The 15,429-nt window shown below is 51.6% G+C and overlaps 1 protein-coding gene across 1 annotated transcript in view; it reads left to right on the top strand.

The window, feature by feature from the left end:
- Positions 1 to 5,451: 5,451 nt before the first annotated feature.
- Positions 5,452 to 15,429, top strand: part of LOC129333905 (serpin B4-like) — a 29,013-nt gene continuing 19,035 nt past the window's right edge. Inside the window, exons 1-3 of the mRNA XM_054985844.1 lie at positions 5,452 to 5,619; positions 8,987 to 9,031; positions 9,315 to 9,458. Of these exons, the coding sequence (XP_054841819.1) occupies positions 5,452 to 5,619; positions 8,987 to 9,031; positions 9,315 to 9,458 (357 nt within the window). The remainder of the gene's footprint in view (positions 5,620 to 8,986; positions 9,032 to 9,314; positions 9,459 to 15,429) is intronic.

The following is a 15,429-nucleotide window of genomic DNA, read 5'->3' as shown; positions in this document are numbered from 1 at the left end:
AGAACTACAGTCCTGATCCACTTTTTTGCATGGGTAATTTTTGCCGCTTTTGGTTCCATTCCTCTTCTATTTTTCTTCCAAATTCCAGACACGAAACTCCCATCTCATGTTTCAATGTGGCATTTCGAGGGTTCTCTTCCTAATTTTCTGCCTGTTCCAAAAAATTTGGACGAGAATCCTTGAAATGCCACATTGAAATCCGTGAGGGCAACCAACACTGTCTCTGCCCCATGACCCGAACGGTACCCGGACAGGTATGGGTCCAGGACAGAGGTCTCTTCCAGGAACACCTGTAGCTGATCCGCCACCTTTCACTCAATCACCTTTCCCAAGAATGGGAGGTTCAATACCAGGCAGCAACTGGACAGTTCAGTGGGGTCCAAAGATGGTTTTTTCAAAAGAGACCTCACTACGGCTTCCTTTAGTGCCTCGGGAAAATCCTTGGAACTCAGTGATGTATTAACAATGACCTCCAATTGGGCCCCCAACTCATTGGCACTGGCTCTCACCAGCCACAATGGGCTGGTGAGCACATTGGTGAGCACAATCCAGGGAGCACATTGGAAGCAAATGCCATATTGAAATATTAAGGGGGAGATGTGTCCAGAATTCAGAAGAAAACCCAAAGGAAAATGGGGTTCAAAGCAGTAAAAACCACTCATGCAAAAAAGAGGGAAGTCATGTAAAAAAATCTGATTGCCACAAGTGGTGTAGATGATCTCCCAGTTAATCAAAATGGTGGAGAGAGAGATGAGCATAGGGTTTAGCTTCATGTTTCCATCTAGTAAAGAATCAGTGAACAAATTCTTAAACAAGGCAAAGGTGCTTATGTGAAAAATGTATGCCTTCATATTATAAGTAATATTTGTCTAGCCCGCCGGGTCCCAGCCAGACGCATGGATAGCTTGCACCCGAGGCTTCAGTGCTCACGCAGACAGGTCAAGATGGAGGTCCAAGGGTGGCCCCATGGCTTGACCTGTACCACTAGTTGGCCCTTGCCGTATTAATGGTTGATGTTATGTTTAATAAAGTGGCCCTTTAGTTCCAAGCCTTGTGTCTGTCCCATTATTCCTAGGGTGGCAATGTATGCCTTCTTATTATAAGTAATATCACATTTGTGGTCACATCTGAATCTGGGGCCCCTGGTGTCATAGCGCAAAAAAGAAATCACAGGTCAAAACAAATTTCAAAAATCACACTTTAAACTATGGTTTAATTTTAATCCCTTTCTTGTTTGTATGTTGTGGTTTTATAATTTCTTGTATTAAATCTTTGTTTAAAAAAAATCACACCATTGATGTTTCCAAGCACAAGACCCACACCTTTTCCAGTAGCAGAGGGGAAGGATTTTGATTTTTCATGAACTGTGCGCACGAAAGCCTGTCTCCCTTATTGGATTGGAGTGCAAGCCATCAGTTACAGGTGGATACAAGTCACGATCACATACCTTGCTAATGCATCAAAGTGAAGGTTTTATTACCATTAGAGTTTAAAGCACTGACTGGAAATGCATAAATGTCTAAACAGAAATGTTGGATCTGCCCCAGCTCCGTAGTTTTACATAACTAGCTGTGTTTCCCACCTAGTAGACAAGCCTCTGCTGCCTAAATTCAATGTTCTAGACCAGGCCAAATAGATTTTGGGTGTTTCCAGAATATCTTTGGCATTGAATGCAAAAGAGCTTCTGAGCAGGACACTCATCCTTGGCCAGCAGATGGTGGCACCCAGGCTGAGTGCTCCGATCCAATCCATCAATCATTATTGGTTGGTTGGCCATAAGATGTTATAGAGGCTGGTAGATTATTGGGTGTGCTGAATTAGCACCCCATCAGAAGTGATATTGGTTCCATTTTCCGAATGATTTCAACCTTGTACAAACATGCGATAACGTGTGATCAGGATCATGGCTCAGGGGTAGAGCGTATGCCTTCCAGCATGGACCAGCATGCATAAGAGGGACCGGTGGCTCAGTGTTAGAGTCTCTGCTTTGCATGGAGAAGGTCCTTGTTTCCATAGGTGTAAACTACGGGTGGGCTGAGGGGCTTGAGCCCCCCTCCGGATTTGGCCAGTGGGGGCTGAGCCCCCCCAGGCAGCCAGTGAACTACATGGGGGCTGAGGGGCTCAAGCCCCCTCAGATCTCACATGAGGGACTCAGTTACAGTAGCTGATGAAGCACAGGATTGTCCCCCACTTCCTATTATATCATATTATAATTTCTATGATTCTTTGGGGCTTTGTTCCTGTTTTTTTGCTTGTATGTATTAGTGTGTTTATTAAGAATTTATCATTTTTAAAGGTATTGCGGTTTATATAAACAATTTACAAATAAATGTTACAGAAGAATTAAGAGACTCTGATAAAAGATATTTCATTTTGAAAATCAGGCTCCTGGAAGGCAAGCTTTACACACTAGCAACAATATATGCGCCAAACAATGCAAGAGAAAGTTTTTATGAAAATGTTTTCCAATCCATTTTCAATTTTCAAGAAGATAATGATCTTCAGAGACATGAATGGGGTAATGGATCTAAGAAAAAGATAGGTGGAAAAAACAAAAACAAAGAAAGCAAACTTCCCCAAAATGTGCTTTCTCCTGTCCTATCAAAAAAGTATTTTTGAAGTAATATCCTAAATTGCATATGATGGCTTCAGAGGGTTAAATGTCTAAAAGATTTTTGATCCTACGAAGGGAACACAAAGCTTACAAACTATCAACCAAGCTTGTGTCTCTTTTACATTGTGGGCGACTGAAGCGGTTTACATAAATAAAAGAAAGGACCAGAGAGCATGTGAGATTTTGACAGCCATAAATCCAGAGAGCTTTTACCTCAGAAGTCTCTCCCCTCTCTTCACTTCCCCCCATCTTCTCCAAAATGTGTTTAGTTATACAGAAATGTTACAACTGGAAGATTCTTGTAGGATCAAAAATCTGAATATTGGAGACTATACTTTCTTTTCTGACAGACACCAAACACATTCAAGGATTGATATGTGCTGGATATAAAAACCTGAGTTATTTACATTGTTTGTTATATTATGTTTACTCTTTTTCTTTTGACATAATTATAATTGTGCTATTGTTATTTTCTTTTTTCTGTTCTGCTTATATTTATAAAAATAAATTTTATATAAAAAAGAATTTATACACTGCCTTAAAATACCGTTGACTATGATATACTAATTAGTTTAGTCCTTAACCCTGGCTGGCTCCACCCATTTTCAATGTAGCAACAGTCAGATTGCAAGACCTCTGTTGGATATAAGTGCAATATAAGTGCTTGGCTTCAGGGAATGTTAGAAGATTCCACTTCTAATGCTGTCCTCAAGTTTCAGAGGGGGAGAAACCAGAGAGTTAGAAAGATAGACAGGTCAGAGCATCTGTTTACTGTTTATTCCTTTACTCCCCTTTGATGTGTAGATTACTACTCAGGAGCAGAGATGGGCACGAACCTAAATACGACCCCAAAAAAACCCACAAACCAGGCTGGTTTGGGGTTCGCAAACCAGGGTTCATGGAATCTCCTTTCTACGGAAGTTCAACTAACTGTATGCTGGTTAGTTGGGTCGTATTTACAAGGGCAGTTTAAATGGCCATTTCCCCAGTTAAATGGCCATTTAAACCTCCTTTAAGGGCCCTGCTGCAGCAGGTCCCCCCCCCCACCGCAGCCTGGCAGCTGATAGTTTAAAGGGACCTGCCTGGCAGGGCCCTTTAAACTGCCCAAACCCCAGTGGCCTTCCTGCCCTTCAAGAGGCTGAAAACAGCCTTCCTGCACTTCAAATGGCTGCCGTGGCAGCCATTTGAGGGGCAGGAAGGCCATTTTCAGCCTCTTCCGTCACCCTGCAGGCCCCCAGAGAGGTGGAAGAGGCTGAAAACGGCCTTCCTGCCCCTCCGGGGAGGAGAGAAAGGATGCTGCACTGCAGTGGGGCTGGGGCAGGAGGGAGTAGGGGGGCTGGAGTTTGGGCAAGGAGAAAGCAAGGTATATAAAATCCTAGGTAGTATAACGGCAAGTTTTATTTGGGGTCATGACTAGCACTGTTCTGAATTCCTCAAAATGTGCTTGTACTCACTTATAGGATATGAGTTTGAAGTAAGAAGATGGGAGTTTGCTACTACGTTGCGCTCTGTACACTGCTCAGAAATCGAGGGCACAGCAACTGTTTTGTATTCTGCCCTGGTTCAGAGTTCAACCATGCATTTACCAAACAAAGGCATCTGCAATGCCATAATTTAGTAAATTTCAGTACTAAGTCACCCTTATTAATAAGGCAGAATCAAGATTCCTGTAAATGAACGTCCAGGAAAACTTAAAAAATGTTCCCTTACAGGTTTTTCTGTGTTGCCTTTCTTAGTGTCAAATTTGTGACCATTAGTTTGCCCTATACACATGGTATGTATAATTATAGATCATAAAGTGACTATCCTAAAAGTGAATTTCAAAAACAGGACACAGCAAGAGATCACTGAGGGCCAAGCTACACATGACGAATGACACTTGAACAGCAAGTGTATTTCTCCCTGTTCACTTGCCCTCCACTCAATCCACTTGCCGTTCAAGTGTCATTCGTCATGTGTAGCTTGGCCCTGAGATAGCACTATAACCACTGACCAACTCCCACTTTTCCTAGATTTGGCCCAGCCCTGGGGCATTGTTAGGGGGGTCCCCATGAGTGCCTGGATCCCCCTAAATTTGTGTGGAGCCTCTCCCTAAATCTCCTATGGCCCTGCCTCCATAGATGGTGGCAATGGAAGCCCCTCCCTGTGATGTCATTGGGTCCTCCCTGTGATGTCACTGGCATAGCAATGCCTCTGCCTCTGCCCCAGCCCCCCCCCCCCGGAAATGGGAAAGTCTACGCCCCTGCTTGTTTCAATCACCAGCATCTCTAGTTAAAAAGACCTGTTAGGAGGTAATGTGAAAGATCTCTACCTGCAACCCTGGAGAGCTGCTGCCAGCCTGAGTAGAAAATAATGACCTTGACAGACCAACGGTCTGATTCAGTATGAAGCAGCTTCATGTGTGACTTCCTCTAGATGAGGATTAGGTTACCCATTGTATGTCAGACAAGACTGAAGTAAGCGAAACGGCCTGAGGGGTTTGACACCATTTACTATCCAAGGGCTGATTGATACTTTGTGCAAAAGACACATAAGCAAGAGTGATTTGTACATCTTTTCTCCCACAAATAACTTTTGAATCTTGAACTTGCAACTCTGTCTCTGCAGGGATCCTTGTGTGTGAATTCTCTCATTTGCATTTAAAGTGGGCTGGGGTCTATTTTTAAACAACAACAACAAAACACAGTCAGGCCATTCAATATTGTCTTGTTGTTAGAAAATGGCATGGATCACTACCATGTTGTCGTCTGCTCCTTGTTTTAGAAGGCTGGAGAAGAATGAGAACAGAAGAAGGACTTAGCTTTTTTTTTTTGGTCTCAGGTACAATCAACACCATCATGAGCACTGTCAAAGAAGCAATTAACCAATTTGGTGTGAACCTTTTCAAAGAACTGGCCAAAGAAAATCCTACCGAAAATATCTTCCTCTCCCCATTGAGCATCTCAGCATCTTTGGCCATGGTGCTTTTGGGCTCCAGACATGACACTGCTAAGCAGATGGAAAAGGTAGGTGTCCCCTGCCTCACTACTGTGTCCTCATTGATGTAAGGCCTGCTTACGTATTATCCCAGCTGTGAGGAAAACATAGGGAAAGGCTTCCCATTGGTAACCTGTGGTGTGTGTGCCTGATGTGTAGAGACATTTATCATGCCACTCCCCAGAATCATGAAGACTCTTACCTTGCTAACATCTCCTCTTGCTGATTGGCCTTTGATCTCCTCATTTTTAAAGATCCCCCCCCCATAAGACACATACTTAAAATGTCTACAAGCTAAGGCCTGATAGGCTTGGATTTGGCTATGGAATACATAATCTGCCTGAACATCCTAGAGCATGTCTTGGAAACGTCACAGGCACACCAATGTCCAGTGGTATATCAGTGGTACAGAGCAAGGAAATCATGCACATGATTGTGGTAAAGTCAAAAAGCATCTCAGATAAAGTTCTATCCAGTGAAGATGAAGGAAGGGGGAAACTGATCTTCTGGATCTTCCTGACATCACAACAAATTTAGAACTCACTGCTGGTGGTTTGTTGGATGTTTCAGGTGAATCACAAAAAATCCTTACATTTGACGTGCCCCTCACTAACAAAGGGCCCTTTACATTGCCTCCTTGTGAGAACATCCGGAGGGGGTGGCTTATTTGTTCTGGTAAGCCCCAGGGGGGAAAGGCAGTTGCACCAAATTTGACAGAAACAGGAAATTGCCCAAGATAAAAAGAAATTGTACCAAATTCGATATGAAATAGGTTTCCAGGATTACAAATGAAACAACACCTGCTGCTTTTGTTTTGTGTTACAGGCTCTTAGCTTATATAAGCTCACTGGATCTGGAAGCAGTTCACATGTAAGTATGTGTGTCACTGCCTGAACTGAGGAGGGGAAATACAGATCCAGGTAATGTATCCATTCAAAATTAAAATGGATATACTCCCATGCTCCTCTTGTCAGCCCCTCCGCAGGCTCAGGTAAAGAAGGCAGGGGAGTGAGGGGATGGGTAGCGGCCTCAGTGAATCTGGCATGGCCTTCCACGCCAGACATTTATATTTACCTTGGAATTATATTAGACTAGAAATAAAGCCTGTTGTGAGAAAAATACAATGGGCTGTAGAAAGGGGAGAGCGGGCAGGCAGGCATTCCTTCCTCCTCCATCACTGATCCCAGCCGGGGAAGGAATGGGGTGGGCATTGCCACCTGCTCCACACCTGATCTCAGCAACATGAAGGGGTGGTGGGCTTTGCTACCTGCTGAACATCTGATACAAGCCAGATAAAGGGGGGCAGGCATTGCCACCTACTCCTCTCCTGATCCCAGCAGGGTGAAGGGAAAATGGGCATTGCCTTCGGCTCTGTGCCTGATTATGGCTGGGTGAAGTGAGGTGGGCATTGCCATCTGTTCCTTGCTGGGTGAAGGGAGGAGCAAGCACTACCTTCTACTCATTGCCTGATCCCGACAGGTGAAGGCACCTGCTCCACACCAGATCTCAGCAACATGAAGGGGTGGTGGGCTTTGCTACCTGCTGCATGTCTGATACAGGCTGGGTAAAGGGGGGCAGGCATTGCCACCTGCTCCACTCCTGATCCCAGCCGTGTGAAGGGAAAATGGGCACTGCTTTCTGCTCTGCGCCTGATTAGGCTAAGTGAAGTGGGGCAGGCATTGCTGCCTGCTCCAAGGCTGATCCCAGCTGGGTAAAGGGAGTGGGCATTGCCACCTGTTCCTTGCTGGGTGAAGGGAGGAGCGAGCACTACCTTCTGCTCATTGCCTGATCCCGACAGGTGAAGGCAAGCGGTGGGCTTTGCTATGTGCTCCACTCCTGATCCCAACTGGATGAAATGGGCAGGTATTGCCATCTTCTCTGTTCCTGATTCTGGCAGGTTGAAGGGGGGGGCAGAGATTGCTGCCTGCTTGGCTCCTGATTCCAACAAGGTGATGATGAGGTGGGCACTGACGCCTGCTCAGTGCCTTATTCCAGTAGGTTGAAGGGGGTGGGCATTTCCACCTAATTCACTTCTTGTCCCAGCTGGGTGAATGGAAGAAAGGAATTACCTCCTGCTTTGTGCCTAATCCCACCCAGGTGAAGGCGCTGGATGGGCATTGGCACCTTCTCCACTCTTGATACCAGCTGGGTGGTGAGCATTGGCACCTGCTCTGCTCCTGATCCCACCTGGTTGAAGGGAGGCGGGCATTGCCACCAGCTCTGCTCTTAATACCAGTTCGGTTAAGGCAGAGAGTGGGCATAGCCACCTGCTCCACTCCTGATCCCAGCTGGGTTACATTGGGGGGTGGGCATTGCCACTTGTTCTGCTCCTAATGCTAGTTGTGATAAGGAGGGGGTGGACATTGCCACCTGCTTTTCTCCTAATACCAGCTGGCTTAAGAAGGGCAGGCATTGCCACCTTCTCCGCTGCTAATACCAGCTGGGTTAAGGCAGTGGTGGGCATTGCCACCTTCTCCACACCTAATGCCAGTTGTGATAGGGTGGGGTGGGCATTGCCACCTGCTTCGCTTCTGTTACCAGCTGGGTTAAGGCAGGGGCAGGCATTACTACCTGCTCTGCTCCAGATTCCAGCTCACTGAAGGGGGCGGCCATTGCCACCTTCTCCACTCCTAATATCACCTGGGTTAAGGTGGGGGTGAGCATTGCCAACTCCTCCACTCCTAATACCAGCTGGGTTAAGGTGGGTGTGGGTATTGCCACCTGTTATGCTCCTAATACCAGCTGGCTGAAGGGGGGTGGGCATTGCAACTTTCTCTGCTCCTAATATCAGCTGTGTTAAGGTGGAGGACCAGCACTGCCACTTGCTCCACTCCTAATACCAGCTGGGTTAAGGTGGGGTGGGCATTGCCACCTTCTCCGTGCCTAATGCCAGTTGTGATAAGGTGGGGGTGGGCATTGCCACCTGCTTTGCTCCTAATACCAGCTGTGTTAAGGCAGGGGCAGGCATTACCACCTCCTCCGCTCCTGATTCCAGCTCGCTGAAGGGGGGCAGGCATTGCCACCTGCTCTGCTCCTGTTCTCTGGCTGGGCTTCCCACCACAGCATGTTTTCTGGAGCGATATGGTGAGTTACCTGGGATTTCCTCTGTGGAGGAGTAAGATGTTAGAGTCCCAAACAAAACATGAGTTAGATAGTGGGTGAAGTGTTGGGATGAATTATTGTAATAGCTAATAACAAATATCATGAGGAAAAATAAAGGTTTTTCAAATGTAAAATATAAACATTAGTGTGTAGAATGTAGGACACTGTATTCACAGAAGACAGCCCTACTGTACAAATTTACTTTTGAAGGTTTCAGGCGCTCAGTATGATAAACTACATTTTCATGAATTAGAAATGAAACACAACACCGGCTATTTTTGTTTTGTGTTACAGGATCTTAGCTTAGATAAGATCACTGGATCTGGAAGCAGTTCAGATGTAAGTACGTGTGTAACTGCCTGACATGAGGAGGGGAAATACAGATCCAGGCAATTTATCCATTCAAAATTAGATATCTTTATCTTTGAATTTTATCTGGTGTACAGTAGCAACTAAGCATGAGTTAGATAGTGGATGAAGTGTTGAGGTAAAGTATTGCAATAGTAAATAACAAATATCATAAGGAAAAATAGACGCTTTTTCAAATATAAACATTAATGTGCAGACTGTAGAACACTGTATTCATGAGAGACGGTCCCTCTGAACACATTTGCATCTGAAGGTTGCAGGAGCTCGGTGTGATAAACCCAGAGGAATACATTCCCAGATCAAGGCACTCTTGGAAGTCATCAACCAACCTACGAAAAACTATGCGCTGAGCATTGCCAACAGGCTGTATGGAGCACAGCAGTATGAATTCCTTCAGGTACAGAGCCATGCTTTCACATTTCTCTGTGCCTCAAGCCATGATTGATTCATGAAGTCAGTAGAACTATTTTTTTCCATAGTACTGTTTCTAATCTATTTTGTCATGACCAGACATGGGCACGAACAGCATTACGAACAGAAAAAACCCACGAACTGCCCAATATGCTCTATATATTGTCGAAGGCTTTCACGGCCGGAGAATGATGGTTGTTGTGGATTTTCCGGGTTGTATAGCCGTGGTCTTGGCATTGTAGTTCCTGACATTTCACCAGCAGCTGTGGCTGGCATGTGGCACACCTCTGTGGCACACCTCTGAAGATGCCAGACACAGCTGCTGGCGAAACGTCAGGAACCACAATGCCAAGACCATGGCTATACAGCCCAGAAAATCCACAACAACCATTGCCCAATATGCTGTTTGCGAGCAAGCTGTTTGTGAGGACCCTGTCCGGGGTCTGGGTCCCAGCCCCCAGACTTGGTAGGAGGGAACAGCAGGTCAGCCGGGCTGACGGGCAAACAGAGGGGGCAGCCAGCAGACAGCAGGTCAACTGGTCAGCCAGCTGACAGCAGGTCAACCGGTCTGACTGGCAGGCAGAGGGGGCAGCTGGGGGACAGCAGGTCAACCCCTCCCACAGGCAAATGGAGCCAGAACCTGCCGGTGCCAGGGGCAAGGGGCAAAAGCCCAGGGCCTCAGGAGGCAGGGGGAGACAGAGAGAGGCCAGCGAGTCCCACTCCCCTAGGGAGGGAAAGGGGGCTAGGCAAGGCGGAAGGGGGCAAGGGCAGAGGGATTGGGAGCCCAGCAGTCACCCACCCAAAGACCTTACCTGAGGAGGAGAAGCAGCAGCAGCCCCAACAACCCAAAGCCATGCCCCAGCTAGAAAATAGTAGCCTGGCCCAGGAGTTGCCAAAAGCCAAGCCACTCCAGGTGGGGCTATTGGAGGCACTCTGCAGGAAGCCCTGGGCAACCAGCCAAGGAGCCGCAGCTGGACCCACCTTCAGCCATCAGCTCTGCCAGGGAGGCTGGGCTGCTAGCCAGGGGACTGCAGCTGGACATGTCTTCAGCAATCAGCCAAGGCAGGGAGGCTGGGCAGCCAGAGAACAAGGCACAGCTGGTGCTGGTCAGTGGGGCCAGATCAGCTACCCCAGCTGCAACTGCTTGGTGCAGCCCAAGGCCAGGCTGGAAGAGGGGTGGGGCAGTAGAAGGAAGCCCTATAAAAGCTGGCTGGGAAGAGCCCTGTGGTGGTGGGTGTGAGTGAGGAGTGATGATGTGGAGTGAGAGCAGTAAGATGCAAGGGTGGAGGTTTGGAGGAGAGTTCTGGAAGGAGGAGATGAAGGAGGACGCAGAGGGTAAGCAGGCCAGGTTGAGCAGGCCAGCGAGTGGACTGAGAGGGAGTCTGGGTGAGGTATACCGCCCCTCCTTCCACAGAGCAGGATCCTGCAGAATCCCTGGCCCCCCTGTGATGTCAGGAGCAGACCGCCCAGTGCCATGCCCAGCGGCAGCGGCAGCAAGCCCTGACAAGTTGGTGGCCCGTACGGGGAGAGACGTTCCAACGCAGGCACCAGTCAAGGGGCGGCCTCCCAAGGCCGCCGCCCCAGCGGAGCTTGGACCGTTGCTGGAGGAACGACAGGATAGGATGTGGGGAAAGCTGGAGGCAGCGTACCCAGCCACTCCAGTAGAACTAGCACAGACAGCGGAGCTGCAGAGGCAAGCCGGCGTGCTCACTGAGGCCTTGCCAAGGGTTTGCGCCCTCGTTTGGGAATATAACCCACTGCCTGGCAAGCAGGTGCAGAGTCTATGTGCCACCGTGAAGATAGGCCGGCTGATCCTACAAGCCCTGTTGGACTCTGGGAGTGCAGTCTCAGCAATTCGGCCCCAGCTCCTCCCAGCTGCCACCCCAGTGTACCGCTGGATCCCAGTGACGGATGTGATGGGCTGCACCCAGCCGTACCCTACGGCCCTAATCACGATAGAGTACCTAGGGGTCCACCACCAAATGGAAGTTGCCCAGTTAGCTCACCTACCTGTACCAATACTGCTGGGAAGAGATGCCCCAGGGTTCTTCAGGCTCCTCCAGCAGGCAGCGAAGAAATTGGGAAGAGACACCCCAGGGACCACCGGGTCTCGGCTGAAGGCGGCAGGGGAAGTGACAGACCCACAAGTTGCCACCGCTCTGCAAGTGGAGGAGGCCAACAACCCGGGAGAGGGTCCCTCCACCAGGCCAGGGGCAGAACCACGGACTGGAGGCCCAGCTGGAACCCTGGCAGACCGCCCATTCCGTGATGCCCAAGGGGCAGATGAGTCCTTGCAGCGCTTGCGAGAGACAGCCGCTCGTGAGGAGGAGCAAGTGCGGGATGAACGGAGGTCCCAACGGCTCCCTCGCATCGAGAAGCAAGGAGGGGTCTGGGTTCGCATAGCTCGTACCCCAAATGGCCAGGGGGAGGTCCGCCAACTACTTGTGCCAGCAGCCTATCGGGCGGAAGTCCTCCGCACGGCCCATGAGCATGCTTGGGCCGGGCACCTCGGGCACCACAAGACCCTGAGGAAGGTTCTTGAGCAATTCTTCTGGCCCTCCGTGAATGCAGACGTGAAGGCCCACTGCCGCTCGTGTCCCACCTGCCAGCGGGTGGCAGCCCGCCGCCCGCCGAAGGCCCCCCTCTCCCCGCTGCCCGTCATGGAGATGCCCTTCCAATGCATCGCAATGGACTTCATCGGACCGCTGCCACGCACACCCCGGGGCCATCGCTTTGCCCTGGTGATTGTGGACTATGCCACGCGGTTCCCTGAGGTCATCCCGCTGAAGACCATGCAGACCCCGGGGATGGTACCTGTCCAAGTTTTTCGTGATGGTGGGGCTGCCAGATGAAATTTTGACGGATCGGGGGGGCCCGTTCCGTGCCACAGCCATGCGTCAGCTCTGCCGGAATTTGGGGATCCGGCAGGTGTTCACCTCGGCGTACCACCCTCAAACAGACGGGTTGGCAGAGCGGCTGAACCAGACCGTCAAGGAGGCCCTGAAGAAGATGACGCGGGACAAGCCTCACCAGTGGGACTTGTACATCGACCCGCTCATGTTCGCCCTCCGGGAGACCACGCAGGCCTCCACTGGCTTCAGCCCATTCGAGCTGCTATATGGGTGCAAGCCAAGGGGGATGCTCTCCCGGCTGACGGAACGCTGGGGGCCCCGGGCCAGCAGCCCCGCGCCCCCCATACAGGAGTACGTGAGCCGGCTCCGTGACCGGGTGCAACAGTCCCATGCGGAGGCAAATCGCAGACTGACTCGCACCCAGTCAAAGCAAAAGGCCGCCTATGACCGGGGTGCGCGGATGAGGACTTTCCAGGCCGGAGAGAAGGTCCTCGTGCACCACTCGGTGTTCCCAAGAGAGGAAGGGGACCCATGGAGGGGTCCCTACCAGATTCGAAGGGTGCTGGGCCCCACCACCTACGAAGTCCAGTGTGGGGTCGGCCGGCGTCAGCGGAAGACCCTGCATGTGAACCTCCTAAAGCAGTGGCACGAGCGCCCAAAAGAGGAGTGCGGCGTGGCTGAGGACCTGCTAGAGCTCCCTGACAGTGTGCTGCCTTGGACCACTGATGCCCCGGAGTTTGAGGAGCCCAAGGTGGACCCTCAGCTCAACCCAGCTCAGAGGGCCCAGCTACAAGACCTCTGGGCTCGGATTCCCGGGGTCTTCTCCCGCAGGCCGGGCAGCACGAGCCTGATCCAACATGCCATTCCAACGGACCCGGGGCAGACAGCCCGGGCTACCTGGCGCCCCATCCCCAGGAAGCGGTGGGAGGCAGTGGAGAAGGAGACCGACGAGATGCTCAGGCTTGGGGTAATCGAGCCCTCGCGAAGCGCTTGGAGGAGCCCGATAGTCTTGGTGCCCAAGCCGGATGGGACCACCCGATTCTGCATCGACTATCGCGAACTGAATAAGGTGGCCCAGTTCGATGCATACCCCATGCCCCGAGCAGATGTGTTGGTAGACCACCTAGGGTCCGCCCGCTACCTGTTGGCCCTAGACTTGACGAAGGGCTACTGGCAAGTGCCCGTGCGGCCAGCGGACCGGGAGAAGACAGCCTTTGCCACCCCACGAGGCCTCTTCCAGTTCAAGAAGATGCCGTTTGGTCTACACGGGGCAGCTGCCACATTTCAGCGGCTGGTGGACCAAGTGCTGGGAGAGTGCCGGGCGTATGCAATGGCGTACATAGATGACATCATCATCTTCAGCCCGGACTGGCCCACCCACCTCCAACACTTGGAAGCTGTCATGAGGGCCCTCCAGCGAGCCGGACTACGGGCTAACCCAAAGAAGAGCCACCTGGGGTTCCAGGAACTCCAGTACCTGGGCTTTGTGGTCGGGGGAGGCCGAGTTTGCCCACCACCAGACAAGGTGGCCTTAATAGCTGATGCTCCCCAGCCCCGGACCAAGAAGCAGGTCCGACGTTTCCTGGGACTACTGGGCTATTACGGGCGGTTCATCCCCCACTTTGCCTCCCGAGCCGCCCCCCTGACAGACTGCTTAAAGAAGGGGCTGCCCAACCAAGTCCGGTGGACCCCAGCACTAGAAGCAGCTTTCAAGGACCTGCGGTCAGCCCTCTCTAATACCACAGCCCTGTGGAACCCGGACTTTGACCGACCCTTTACACTGGCCACAGACGCTTCTGACACCGGCCTTGGGGCAGTCCTGACTCAGGAACGTGACGGAACCGACGTCCCCATCCTCTTCCTGAGTCGGAAGCTGCAGCCCGCAGAGAGGCGCTATGCAACAGTGGAGCGGGAGGCCCTAGCGGTCAAGTGGGCAGTGGGGGCTCTGCAATACTACCTGGCCAATAATCCCTTTGTCCTACTAACGGACCATGCGCCCCTGCAGTGGCTCCACCACATGAAGGCACACAACCCCCGTGTGCTGCGGTGGTACCTCTCCCTCCTCCCCTTCCGGTTCACCATCAAGTACCGCAAGGGGGCGCAGCATGTGGATGCAGACTTCATGTCCCGCATGTTTGAGTCTGACCCTGACCCCCACAACTCAAAGCTAAGCGGGGGGGGGGGTGTCCGGGGTCTGGGTCCCAGCCCCCAGACTTGGTAGGAGGGAACAGCAGGTCAGCCGGGCTGACGGGCAAACAGAGGGGGCAGCCAGCAGACAGCAGGTCAACTGGTCAGCCAGCTGACAGCAGGTCAACCGGTCTGACTGGCAGGCAGAGGGGGCAGCTGGGGGACAGCAGGTCAACCCCTCCCACAGGCAAATGGAGCCAGAACCTGCCGGTGCCAGGGGCAAGGGGCAAAAGCCCAGGGCCTCAGGAGGCAGGGGGAGACAGAGAGAGGCCAGCGAGTCCCACTCCCCTAGGGAGGGAAAGGGGGCTAGGCAAGGCGGAAGGGGGCAAGGGCAGAGGGATTGGGAGCCCAGCAGTCACCCACCCAAAGACCTTACCTGAGGAGGAGAAGCAGCAGCAGCCCCAACAACCCAAAGCCATGCCCCAGCTAGAAAATAGTAGCCTGGCCCAGGAGTTGCCAAAAGCCAAGCCACTCCAGGTGGGGCTATTGGAGGCACTCTGCAGGAAGCCCTGGGCAACCAGCCAAGGAGCCGCAGCTGGACCCACCTTCAGCCATCAGCTCTGCCAGGGAGGCTGGGCTGCTAGCCAGGGGACTGCAGCTGGACATGTCTTCAGCAATCAGCCAAGGCAGGGAGGCTGGGCAGCCAGAGAACAAGGCACAGCTGGTGCTGGTCAGTGGGGCCAGATCAGCTACCCCAGCTGCAACTGCTTGGTGCAGCCCAAGGCCAGGCTGGAAGAGGGGTGGGGCAGTAGAAGGAAGCCCTATAAAAGCTGGCTGGGAAGAGCCCTGTGGTGGTGGGTGTGAGTGAGGAGTGATGATGTGGAGTGAGAGCAGTAAGATGCAAGGGTGGAGGTTTGGAGGAGAGTTCTGGAAGGAGGAGATGAAGGAGGACGCAGAGGGTAAGCAGGCCAGGTTGAG

The sequence above is a fragment of the Eublepharis macularius genome, chromosome 7 (assembly GCF_028583425.1).
Source record: "Eublepharis macularius isolate TG4126 chromosome 7, MPM_Emac_v1.0, whole genome shotgun sequence".
NCBI classification, from domain to species: Eukaryota; Metazoa; Chordata; class Lepidosauria; order Squamata; family Eublepharidae; genus Eublepharis; species Eublepharis macularius.
Note: the sequence above shows the minus strand (reverse complement) of the source record. Positions and strands in the feature narration are given on the sequence as shown.